The following is an 11,990-nucleotide window of genomic DNA, read 5'->3' as shown; positions in this document are numbered from 1 at the left end:
ACAGACAGACAGACAGACAACCACACACACTCACATTCACCCTTATGTGCAATTCAGGGTCACTATATACAGGGACACATATGCACGATTTTGGATTGAGAGAAAATCCATACACACACCTGGAGAACATGCAAACTCCACACAGAAAAGCCCAGCTGGTATATGAATCCAAACTTCTCACTGTGGGATAAAACCACTAACCACTGCACCACCATGCAGTGCACTGCCACACACTCATAAAAAGTGGAGAACATGGATAGAAAACATGCAGCGGAGCAAGCAAAAAGTCAATTATTTCTACTAATAAGCCTCTGGCAGAGACACGCTAAGAGGTGGCAGCCATCTGCCATCACTGTTGAGGGATAATGAAGAAAGAGAAAACACAATGAAAAACAAGATAATCAATGCAGGGCCAGCTGATCAGTCCAGGAGCCACAAATGAGAGCTGTGAATGTGCCAACGTTTGCTGACTCTTGTTCAAGAACAGAGTTTCATTTTCATTGTGTAGCAAATGAAATAAACATTGAATAAAGACATGCACGTAAATACAAAATCGGTGTTGCATAATGTTGCACGTCAGTGCCAGATGAAGGAGAAACAAAGGCTATAAAGCGTGAAAGTTGTTGCTCAGTCAGGAAGTTGAGCATTTCATGGCTCTGTGGTGTCTTGTAAACAGACAGTGAAACTGATGGAAAATATGTGTTCTAGTCCTGCAGGCTTCACAAGTGGCGATGGAGGGAGTCCAATAACTTGCAGTGTTTTGTTGACCACTTTCTGCGGTGAGCCACACATGCAATGCTATTCTTATTGCACACATGCCTGAATTGGCATTCATGATTATAAACTGATATTTGTCCGATTTCTGTTTGCTTGTAATTCCAGATTCAAACAAACGTGGAAAAAGTGCTTCATTCATTGTTGGAAGTGTAATGGTTTGATGAAACAAACTGAAAAAAAGAAAAAGCTAGAGCTTGTAGAGACTGTCACCCCATACAAAATGCCTCATTAAGTCATATCTGGATTGTTGCCTTTGTGCAAGGCAATAATAATCTGCTCTACATTTTAAAATTCATTGTTCCGATAACATTGAATGCACCATGAACCCGTGATTTAAAAGGGGGTTTTGTGTGAAAATGAGAAAGTCACAATAAACCTCATGTTCTCATCAGGATCTCATTCATCTCCCCTCTGCTATAAACCACATTTACAACCCATTCAGCCGCTTTCCAGCTTTATAGCAGTATTCATATTTTTAAAGGTTTCTATAAAATACAAAATTATTGAAGCAGCGACGCAATGCTTTAGTTCCACATAAAGCTCCCCTTTCAAGTGTTTTCAAAACCAACCATACCTTGAACGTTTGTTACATGTGTCCCTATTTAACTTTATCTCTCGCTTTTATTTATTTTCCTGGGTAATTTTTTTTTTAAATGAAAAAATCAGAATTCTAAATTACCGCAAATATCGATTTATGAGATTATTTAAAAATATACTCATAAATCTGCTGTTTGCTTTGTCTTATTTTGATGGGTCCCTGGCAAGCATGAGCTATAGGGGGAGCTCCAATATAATATTTCAGGTTTCCACTGTCAACACAAGAGACTCGCTCGATTATAGTGAATAAAACATATCTTTATTTGCTCACAAATGGCGAGATGAAATCAGATTATCTGGAATAAATGATTGTTATGGAAATTATGACGACATGTAATCTCAAGATAGCTTCACGCTATTTCAATGAAATATGGGTGCAGGGATTTATGATCAAGCCTAAAATAAATAAATAAATAAATAAATAAATTTTTCTAAGAACAAAAACTGGAGAATTTAAATCAATGCAGTATTATTAATTAAGACTGAAATTGATTTTTGTTTAGTTATAAAAAAAATTGCTTCATAGCCTTTTTTCTTTTATTCTTTACTGTGTTGGAGTTGCTGAAAACATTAAAATATTCCCCCGTTTTAAAAATTCACAGGTAAAATGTCAAAACATTCTGAAAGAGGAGAAACCCTGTGATTTCCTGAGGCTCTCGTGAGGTCAGTCCGGCCCTGAACACCCCTGATCCCAATGAAGCAATCAGCCGCGGCACCGTCTATAAATCCCGGAGTCGGGATTCGGGCGACTGGTTTCACGGATGGAGGATGGAGGGATTCTTGTTCCCACCTTACAAAACCCGCTACCCGCCGCCGTCTGGCGGCAGCTGGGAGAAACGCGAGGGCCGCTTCGTGGTCCCGCACGGCTTCAACTACCTGGAGCTGTGCAAGGCCATCCTGTCCCAGGTCAGCCCCGCGCTGCCGCCCCCCCACCGGGCCAGCACCAGGGACTGCGGCGTGCAGGTCAACGCCAAGGTGGATAAGATCGTGCAGTGCTCCCTGGGGCCCAAAACGCTCTTCTTCGACGACCACCTCGCCCCCTCCAAGACGCCCCCCCGGAGCCCGGACGGGAGGGAGCGCTGCGCCACGCCGCCGCTGAGCGGCCTCCGCTTCCGGAGGCCCGTGTCCATCTACTCCCCGGTGTTCGATCGCAGGCTGTGCCTGAAGCTTGGGGACGACAGCGGGAGTGAGGAGGAGGAGGAGGAGGAGGAGGAGGAGGCGGCGGAGGAGCAGGAGGCCGAGGAGGGAGCGGAGGCGGAGGCGGAGGGGGAGCAGGGCGGAGAGGAGGCGGTGGAGGAGCCGAAGACCTCCGCCCAACGTCCCCCAAAGAGCGCCAACTTCCAGGTTCAACTCCTGCTGTCAACACTGCACACTCAGTAGTTTTCGCGAAACCTTATAATTTGTTAATTTGACAGTTGTCCCCTCAATATAGAAACGATCAATTATAAAATAACTGGGTTTATTCTTTGAATTCCAATAAATCCAATTCCAACGGTGTTTGAAACATTATCTATAATTCAGTCAAATGTAAGATGGGACAGTTCCCTCTGCTTTCAGTTCCTGGAGCAGAGGTACGGCTTTTTCCACTGTAAGAAGTGCAACATCCGATGGGAGAGTGCCTATGTCTGGTGCATCTCTGGAACCAACAAGGTAAGAGTTGGTTCACCTGCACGTTCAGCTGGTCTGCTCATATGAAGAGTTGTTTTTTATCCCCCACCAGGTGTACTACAAGCAGCTCTGCAGGAAGTGTCAGGAAGGCTTCAACCCCTACAAGGTGGAGTCCATTCTCTGCAAGGTAAAGGAAACGTCTCGATCATCCAGCAAGGTCCAGAGGCGTCCCGGCAGCTGAGGTGGTTCTGGTTTCAGGGCTGCTCTCAGACCTCTTGCGACTGCGACAAGAAGCAGAGGCACATCAACATGAACCGGCCTCACCGCCAGGACCTGTGCTGCCGCTGCAGAGGGATGAGGCTGTCCTGCGACGCCACCTACAGCTTCAAATACATCGTCTGAGCGGGCTTATTTTTGTTTTTTGCGAAACACCACATTGGTGTACACCTCAAATGTACAATGCACATTAAAGAGTCGCTTATTCTCTGACAAGAATCTGAAGCTCTGTCTTGGTGGTTTGTGGCACCTTTTGTAACTTGCTGTTTTCCTTCATTGATCCTTCAGCCTACCATGAAAATAAAGTGTATGAAATGTAAATTGCACTTAAAGCTGAGATTCCTGATTTGTCTTGAAAACACCAGCTGGTTGAGTTTGATCTGAACTTCAGCTCTGATGTCTTTAAACTTGTCTGAGTTCATGCAGGTGTTTTCAGTCATACAGAAACATGGCATTATGTCACCGACATGCGAGCATATTTTTTTACTGCTTGAGCAGTCCAAGTGTGTTTCACACATGTACAGTGACGGCTGTCACTCAAGATTCTCACACACCATCGGATACTGGGTTCAGAAAGACGAGCTGCTCCAGCAAGTGAGCCGCAGCACGCTATAAATCAAATTCAAGTACACGTCGGCCGAAATGTGAACCAAAAAGGAAGAAATTCTAGTCTTTGTGGTCCATAGCTGAAAGAAAAATGTAAACTCGAGCAGAGCAATTAGAAACCCAGCTACTGAGACAAACATGGAAGAAGAAATGTAGTCCTCAGGTTGAGAATGTCAGGACAGTACAAGTAATCATTTTGATATGTCTTTACTTTTGACACCAAATTGTACAGAGCTTCAACTCAAAACAACTTCACAAAGGCTGTAAAAGTATTTACATGGTGGAAAAAAAAGAAACTACTGTCTTCATCTAAAAAGCTTTAAAAATGTGCAACTTCTCATTTGGCATGCAAACACGCGTTCCCCCACACACAAGGAAAAAAAAAAACCACGCACACCCACCCGCATGAGCTTGAAGCTCCCTTTTGTACCTCATACAAACATATCTTTCAGATAAAATATGATTTTTGTTAATAAATATTTCAAACACTCCCTACAGTACACAAAAGATGCATGCATGGCAGTTTGACTCGAGGGAACAAACATCGATATAAAACCTACATCAAATGAGTGTGGACTTGTGGCCGATCACATATAAATAGGAAAAAAAAAAAAGACATTTTGTACAGCGAGTGGCAGCTAGAGGGAGAAGCCGAGGAGGCTCGTGGCGGGAAGCGTTGGACTTCAGTAGTAGCACAAGGTTTCGTTTTGAACATCGACGGCGAGTGCTGAATGTCAGCATTTCCCTTAAGTGTAGCGCTACGACAAACCACACGCACACATACGCCGCTATGGTCGTGTGACAAAAAAAAAACTATCAACAGCATAGAGACGAGACAAAATATTCGAGTGTGTACATGCACCGTCCTACAGGCATGTGGACACGACAGTGTAGGACAGTGAGGATTACAGTGTGTACGCTCACTAATGATGCTACGGCTAGTGCACGCCACGCACAGATAACGGCATGATCAGCCCACCAATGTTTACAACAGCAGTCAGAGGACGAGCCGGTTCGCCGACGCGGCACGCAAACGGGGCGGGGGGAGGGGGGGGGCAGCGTTATCCTGCGCCCGCTCTGTCGGCCGGCGGTCGCAGTCAGTGCGCAGACGTCTGGGAGGCGAAGAGGGACGCTCGTGTACAGTAGAAAGCATTCATCTGGGTCATGCATTGCACAGTTTCTCAGAACAGTAGACAAAAACGGGAGGAAAAAAAAAAGATTACTCCAGCATTTGGCATTTCCTTCTCGGTGAAAGTGACAGCCTTTTTCTCTCACAGTAAGAAAACAGTCGCTTAATCCCCCTTTTTTTTCCCCCTACAACATTACAAAAAAACTAATACTAAAACTCCATTTAGTGCAATAGAGGAAAGTCTTCCAGTGATGCTACGTAATGTCACAGGGAGATTCCTCACCGTCTCTGTTGATGCGAATGACGAACGCATCCTTCTCGACGGAGGCGGCACGAGTCAGTCCGGTTCCTCTGGCAAGTCAGTTACAAACGTGGGCGTGGAAACCTTCAGGGCTCCTCTGGCGCAGAGCGGATCCCATGCCGAATGACGACCATCAAGCAGGACTTTTACCGCGCAGCGCGTCACGTTTACAACATGTGAAGCAAAGATGGCGCTCGATATAATCACATCAGGTCTTCTCTATCAGCAGACAGTCTGTAGAATCCAGTGGGTTGAGAGACAGATCCTAGAGAGAGGTTTCCTTATCTTACAACATCTCTATGTACTTTAAACTCGTCGACTCTTCCTCAGACGCAGCGATCTGAGGGCCAGTCGGGATTAGCTGCTTTCAGGCATTTGGGTTGACGCAGGTTTGACCTCGTTAGGTCGTCTTTTAAAGTCTCAAGTCTGAACATCCGACGGTTCAGCATTCAGGAGCCCCCCTACTTTCAATAGGGGCAAGGCGGCCTGCCCCACCTTCCCCAGGTAGCGGGACAGGGGCGCCGCGGCGCCGCCGAGGGAGCAGCAGCAGCCCCACGCCGCAGCCTCTCCGGGGCCGGCCGGGCAGGGAGGGGGAGGCGGGGGAGGGGGTAGGAGAGACGAAGACCGGGAGGGACCGCGAGTTAAGACCTCGCCCCAATCCCGGTCTGAATCTGAGGACGAGTGCTTGTAGGGTGAGCGGGGGAAGTGAGGGAGATGAGAGCCGTGAGGGGGGGCGGGCGATGCGTTGGCGCAGGCGTGTGTGAGCAACGTGGGCTCGGAGGCCACGGTGGGGAGACTGTGGGACGGACGCCGTCTGTCCCGGTGTGACTGTGACTGCGGTGAAATGTGAGACATGTGTCCTTTGAAAGGATGACAGACACTCCTGTACTCATTGAGGTGCCCTCTCTTTGGCTCTTGGGTAGAATCAGCTGGGCCTGCAGCGCCGGAGCAGCTGAGCAGCGAGAACAGGTCCGGAGGTTTGGGAAAATCCAGCCAGGAGGCGTCGGCGTTGACAGCAGATGAGGACGAGGAGTGCGGGGAGCGGTTCCAGTCATGGTCTTGGTGCGCTTGTGGTTCTAGCGTGGGACGGGACGGGCTGCGGGGGGGTGTCTGGAGCCGTGCAGGCGGGGCAGCAGGCACACCGGCGGAGGCAGCGGCCAGGTGTGCGGGTGCCGGGCCTCCTCCGCCCGTGCGGCCGGCGGGAGGAGCGGCCCGGCTTTCGGGAGAGTCAGCGGCTGCAGGGACGTGGGAGGCGGAGGCGGGGAGGGAGGGGGAGGGGGGCTCCTGAGCTCCTGTCAGAGGCTGGTCCCGGAGGCGCTGGAGTCGGGGAGGTAGGTCGTGACGACCCGGTACCCCTGGGCGCGGCGGATCATGTCGCGGATCTCCCCGTTGAGCTCCAGCAGCTTGGAGCAGATCAGGCTGAGGTCCTGGCGGGAGCCCACCAGGGCGATGGTGCCCGTCTGGCCCAGGGTCTGGTGGCGGAAGTAGATGTTGAGCAGCGTCTGGACCTCGCTTTCTGAGCTGCCCCCGAACACACCACTGGGCCACTGCCTCCTGAACACGTGACAAGTAAAAGGCAGGCAGGTTAGACTGAGAAGGTGCAACACATCGTTTTTGTTTTGCTCATAAGACACAAGAAGATACCTAAAACCTTAATATTCAGACTGACCTGCACTCCTGGATGTAGCGCACAGCTTTGGTGAACTCGTGGTTCTTAAGGCACTCCAGTATGGCCTGCACGGCGGCCTCGGAGGACGAGAAGTTGGGCACGACCATGGCCGCCACTTGGGTGGCGTGGGCGTGCGTGTGGGCGAAGTGTTTGTGCTCCAGGTCGCTGGCTACAGCCGCCTCTGCCGCCTGCAGGCTGGTCCTCAGACCCGTGAGCTCCCGAGACATGTTGAGCAGCTGCAGAGGAGGGGAGGGGCAGGAACAGTCCGCATGAGCTTAGAGTGTGACTAACTTGAAAACAAACATAAAGGGAAAGGAACACAGCTGGATGCTACAAGGTGGAATTTCTACCCGATGTCATGTTTAAATGACCAAAGATACACACTACTCCATAATGCCACCCTGTGTCTCACCTCAGGCACGGAGCTGATGGCGTGAACCTGACCAATGAGCGAGCAGTAGGACTGGAACAGTAGGAGGAGCTGAAAGTGCAGCTTGTAGAGCCTCTGACAAAGCTCCAGTTGCTGGAGGACATTAGAGAATAAAAGAGGGGTCAGATTCATCAGTAGAGGAGGAAAAGGCATAACACAGCCACACATACAGAGGACTACACTCACACACTACAACAACTACTGGAATCAATTATATGGAGCAGTTTGAGAGAAATGTACGGCAGAAACGTGTAAGAGAACTTACTGCAAGAGACTCCATTTGCTAGACAGCGAGAGAGCATGTTAGGGCGTCAGAGTGAGGCGAGAGGAAGACAAAGCATCAATCAAAACACATGCACCGCATTTAGAGTCAGGCTGGCAAGAATTAGACAACAGTGTAAACAGGTGTTGCTTATAATTGCCTGGAAAAATTAGCAGGGAAGAACAGAAACACAGTGCAGACATGCCGAGGCAGCGAGTGCTTTAGTGTTTGCACGGGAGCACAGAGAGCAAAATATGAGGCCAAGATTGAGTTACTGAGCAAGACTGCTGCTAAACCTCAGACATCTACATGTCAAAACTCGTATTAATGAGCCATCTGTACCTTCTCCTCTGAGTCTCCAGGCTGGCAGGTAACCACACTGTCGCCGGGGCACCTGGGAAATGTGTCTTTACAGTTTCTCAGCCACTGAAGGAGGAAAGCGAAAGATTTGAAAGGGTTGAGTACTTTTTTAAACAACAAAAAAAAAAAATCACACACGTGAACAAACAGTGCGTAGGTTGAGTTACCGAGACAGCAGCTTCCTCTTTAGTGTTGTAGGTGTCCAGGTACTCCTGCAGCTCCAGTGCGCTGAACTTCATCTTCTCCAGAAGACCGTAAGACATGATCTGAAAGCAGCGATGAGAAGATTAAAGCCAGAGGAAAAATGTCTGACGGAAGAGTTCGACTGCGATTGGTGCTGAGCCAGTGGAGCGTGTACAAGCAGTACTCACAGTGTCCGCGTCAATGTAGATTGTCGGACAGTCGGAGCATGTGGTGAGCATCTGTGAGGACCTGAGGAACTTGGATCCAATGCCTCTTAATCCCTCACCAAGGTACGTGGCAACATCAGTCGTCAAGGTGCAGAATTTTCCCTGAATGTTCTGGAAAAGAACAGTTTATTTGATAAGCCACTGTGTTCTAATGCGCGTGCAACATTCCAGTAAGACAAAAGAACACCAGCACTAAAACACAAGCTGAAAACAGAGAACTGGCTCATATCGTTTACCTTAAAGAGAGATGAGAAGACTTGGAAAGTGTAGACGGCACACGATCCGTCGGAGTCCATCACAAGCTGGTTGATGTGACATCTCCACGCCTCCTCCGCATCGTCACACACGGTCGGCTGGAAAGCCGCCAAGATGGCGGAGAAAAAAGGAGAAGGGGGAGGAGGAAATCCAAGATCTTCCAAATCATCTACATCATCACGTAAGCTGCAGCAATGAAAATGAAATACAAACAAACAAACAAAAAGGTTAAAAAAATGACTCTTTTCAGCTGATTAATGAAAAAAGTAAACAATTCATGTCGAAAAAGAGAGAAAAAAAAACAACTGACTCATGATGAAAATACTGAGTTATGACATTATGAGTGGAACAATATCGTCTTTTCTGTTCTGGGAAAATGTTTCAATAACTTTGGTTCAACAATAATGAAAAAACCAAAATATTTTTAATGACCTAAAAAAACATTCCAGGCTTCAGAATGTGCAACACCATTTCTCTGCGTCCCGAACGCCGCGCTCACCTGGGCAGGCAGTTGGGGTCCAGAAAGTCCAGCGGCGGCTGGCAGTAGTCCGGGTTGAGTCTGCGCTCCAGCTCGAGCAGCTGGTCCTGCGGCTGACCCGGCAGCTCCAGCGTGAAGCTCTCGCCGCAGTCCGAGCCGGGGGGGAGCTCGTTGGCGCTCAGCGACAGCTCGTCGTCGTGAGCCTGGGTGTCCTCGTCCTCGCCGCACACCCTCCCCTGAGGAGGCAGAGGCAGAGCGTGACACCGACAAAAATGAGCGCGTCCAGTCAAATTGCAGGGAGGCTTGGAAATATGGATCGCTCCTCACGTGTAGGATGCTGTGCTCGTGGAGCGGCCCCTGCCCCGGCGTGGTGGCGGTGAAGGACTGGGGGTCGGCGGACGTGTCATAAGAAGTGGACAGCGAATCAGTGTGATTGGTTTCCTCTGACGGAGAAGGGTTGGTCTGTAACAGAACGCCAAACCAGGAACATCAATTATTTTGATCGAGTGACAAATTTAAACCGTGTCACTGCGACGGCGACGAGCTTTCAGGCTCCAGCAGGACGTTAACGCTGTATTGATCCGGCGGTGACGGCTACGCACCAGTTGGGAGTGAGACAGGCTCTGGCTGGTGGACGACTCCTCCTCCTCTGAGGACTCGTCTGAGTCGTGAGGGTCCTCGTGTCCCAGACTGGGAGTGCTGCCCGAGTGCTGGCTCTCCTCCAGCAGGTCGCCCAGCTCCGTGCTGTCCAGGGATCGTCGCCGCACGCCCCAATTAAAGTTATCGACCGTCTCACCCTGGATAGAAACACACGCGCATATGCATTGGAAGAAAAGGGCAGCAAGAGCAGCGGTTCATCGGCAGTTCAAAGGATATGGAAAGCTGCTTTAGTAACAAGCACAAGATGCAAAGTGAACCATTATTTCATGGCACGGAAATATGCTGGCAGGACTGTTTAGATCCAATATGATCATCTTTTCCCCCAAAAGACTTCCAAGAACCACTTAGCTCTGCAACCAAGCTGTGAGAGCAAAACGAAGCGCAGTCCAAATTGCTTTTGTTCTTTTTTTTTTTAGTGTGAAACAAGGGAGCCGGCAACACCACAGCGCTGATGAAGACAGATGTAACGTGTGAGAAACCTTACCTGGAGCTCCTAGGCAGCGAGGGGGAGAGAGAGAGACACAGAGTTAGACAGAGAGAGGGACGAGGAAGGACAGTAACACGTCTCAAATAAACCGATGTTAAAGACAGACATAAAGAAACACTGAAATTCCTTAAAAGATAAAGAGACAGTCAGACATTTGACTACGCTGCAAATCCAGCCGGTGAAACGCGGTGTGGAATTAAACGTTTCACCTCTCCGTCCTCCAGCTCCACGTCCAGGAAGTCAAAGTCTCGGAAAACCCTGAACTGCTGCTCGCTGGCGGTGTCGTCGAGAGTGTCCTCCCTGGTGCCGCCCTCCTCGGACGACACGCCGCTCTCACGCACCTCCATCATGTCCAGGTCGCCGCATGACGAGAAGATCACCTGCAGACAGGGAACCGTGTGGAGTTTAATATGTGGAGGCACAGGATAATAAACTCCTCCCCAAAACCTTTTCGTGACTTGCCGTTTTTGTAGCTGTGATTCGAAATGCTTACCGATGGGTTCTTGGTGAGCCCGACTTCTTGTCCACAAAGAGATAAAACATTGACCAGCTTCTCTCTGGTTCTTTTCTGTGTTCGATTAAAAGAAGAAGACAAACGTTTTAACAAGAAGGCAGTACACAGAATCTGCTGTCCTGTTTTTTAATCACATGTAATCACATGTAAACAGTTTTCTGGAACACAGAGCCGGATGGTGATGGGGCGAAACGCTACCTGAGATGACTGCGGTCGCCTCCAGCTGACAGGCACCAGGATGGTGTTGGAATTGGACCCAGAAGAGGTGGAGGAGGTGCTGCGGGTTACTGCCATGGCTCTGGCCTTCCCCTCTCGACCTCCAGAGCCCTGAAGCTCATCAAACCGACGTCCGATCACGGGAGTCTGGAAAATAACAAAACAAAACATAAACGGTGGGATCCATCATCGGATGGTTTGAGTGTTAAATACAAGTTGAAAGGAAGAGACAGACAGAAATATGCATGGAATCGCTCATTCACTTAAGATAATAACACAGCAACGCTTCCAGCCGCACCCTGCCTGCTAAAAAAGGCTGTGAAATCTACCTGTGAGAGAACGGTATCCACATTTAAAAAGCGAAACAAAACTATTTCTTTCTTACCTCTGAGATGTCAAAAGTGAAATCCAGTGTTTTCCCAGGAAGGGCCTTGGACGAGCCGTCCCACACTCTGCTGACCTCGAGGTTAGAGAGGTCGCCCTGCGAGTGGCCGTAGACCGGGTGAACGAGGCTGGCGGAGCGAGAGACCACCAGCTTCAGGATGTTCAAAGCGTCCTTCCAGTGTATCGTCTATGAAGACAGAAAGACGGCGTATAAGAGGAAGAGTCACGTCATACAATGAATAAATTGAGTCTGCCTACCTGAACAAACTTCTCGATGGTCTTCATGACGTCTGCGTTGAATTGTTTGACTTGAACAGCCGTCAGGTCCATGTGGCTGAGCAGGCAGTAGATGATCTGGAGAAGAGACTGTTGCATACTGGGAAGGCCCTTATCCAGCAGCTGAGGGGAGACAGACATGAACTTATTATAGTATGCAGTGCAAAAGTTCCATTTAACCATCGTCTGTAGCACTCTGCTAGAACAATCAGTGCTAATACAGAACATATATTTACAGCTTGAATAAGAAATAAAATGTCATAATGTCAATGATGAACTGTTTATAGGGTCTCAC

At 49.0% G+C, this 11,990-nt stretch overlaps 2 protein-coding genes across 8 annotated transcripts in view; one reads left to right on the top strand and one right to left on the bottom strand.

Moving 5' to 3' along the window:
• Nucleotides 1-2,142: 2,142 nt before the first annotated feature.
• zar1l (zygote arrest 1-like) lies at nucleotides 2,143-3,473 on the top strand. Its single transcript, XM_030101361.1, has 4 exons — nucleotides 2,143-2,718; nucleotides 2,932-3,024; nucleotides 3,095-3,169; nucleotides 3,241-3,473. The coding sequence occupies exons 1-4, from the start codon at nucleotides 2,143-2,145 to the stop codon at nucleotides 3,382-3,384; spliced, it is 888 nt and encodes a 295-aa protein (XP_029957221.1). The 3' UTR covers nucleotides 3,385-3,473.
• Nucleotides 3,474-4,959: 1,486 nt separating this feature from the next.
• fryb (furry homolog b (Drosophila)) overlaps nucleotides 4,960-11,990 on the bottom strand; it is a 49,481-nt gene continuing 42,450 nt past the window's right edge. For 4 of the 7 annotated variants that reach the window (XM_030101760.1, XM_030101756.1, XM_030101758.1 and 1 more), the window contains exons 51-67: nucleotides 11,678-11,818; nucleotides 11,421-11,606; nucleotides 11,018-11,182; nucleotides 10,799-10,873; nucleotides 10,515-10,685; nucleotides 10,303-10,311; nucleotides 9,761-9,955; nucleotides 9,486-9,620; nucleotides 9,180-9,394; nucleotides 8,662-8,866; nucleotides 8,387-8,536; nucleotides 8,183-8,281; nucleotides 7,998-8,081; nucleotides 7,659-7,676; nucleotides 7,376-7,486; nucleotides 6,964-7,199; nucleotides 4,960-6,848 (exon numbers count right to left, since the gene is read on the bottom strand). In XM_030101760.1, coding sequence (XP_029957620.1) covers nucleotides 6,590-6,848; nucleotides 6,964-7,199; nucleotides 7,376-7,486; nucleotides 7,659-7,676; nucleotides 7,998-8,081; nucleotides 8,183-8,281; nucleotides 8,387-8,536; nucleotides 8,662-8,866; nucleotides 9,180-9,394; nucleotides 9,486-9,620; nucleotides 9,761-9,955; nucleotides 10,303-10,311; nucleotides 10,515-10,685; nucleotides 10,799-10,873; nucleotides 11,018-11,182; nucleotides 11,421-11,606; nucleotides 11,678-11,818 — 2,454 coding nt within the window. In that variant the 3' untranslated portion in view covers nucleotides 4,960-6,589. The remainder of the gene's footprint in view (nucleotides 6,849-6,963; nucleotides 7,200-7,375; nucleotides 7,487-7,658; nucleotides 7,677-7,997; nucleotides 8,082-8,182; nucleotides 8,282-8,386; nucleotides 8,537-8,661; nucleotides 8,867-9,179; nucleotides 9,395-9,485; nucleotides 9,621-9,760; nucleotides 9,956-10,302; nucleotides 10,312-10,514; nucleotides 10,686-10,798; nucleotides 10,874-11,017; nucleotides 11,183-11,420; nucleotides 11,607-11,677; nucleotides 11,819-11,990) is intronic. The other 3 variants (XM_030101757.1, XM_030101762.1, XM_030101759.1) reach the window with 2 other exon arrangements.

This window comes from Salarias fasciatus, chromosome 10 (genome assembly GCF_902148845.1).
Source record: "Salarias fasciatus chromosome 10, fSalaFa1.1, whole genome shotgun sequence".
In the NCBI taxonomy this organism is placed as follows: domain Eukaryota; kingdom Metazoa; phylum Chordata; class Actinopteri; order Blenniiformes; family Blenniidae; genus Salarias; species Salarias fasciatus.
The sequence above is the reverse complement of the archived record's forward strand: the minus strand, read 5'-3'. Positions and strand labels throughout refer to the sequence as shown.

What these genes read in the sequence shown, in the direction of transcription:
- zar1l (XM_030101361.1), top strand. Translation starts at nt 2,143, where the DNA reads ATGGAGGGATTCTTGTTCCCACCTTACAAAACCCGCTACCCGCCGCCG. An exon ending in CAAAGAGCGCCAACTTCCAG is followed by an intron (nt 2,719 to 2,931) that starts GTTCAACTCCTG and finishes CTCTGCTTTCAG; the next exon opens with TTCCTGGAGCAGAGGTACGG. An exon ending in TGGAGTCCATTCTCTGCAAG is followed by an intron (nt 3,170 to 3,240) that starts GTAAAGGAAACG and finishes TTCTGGTTTCAG; the next exon opens with GGCTGCTCTCAGACCTCTTG.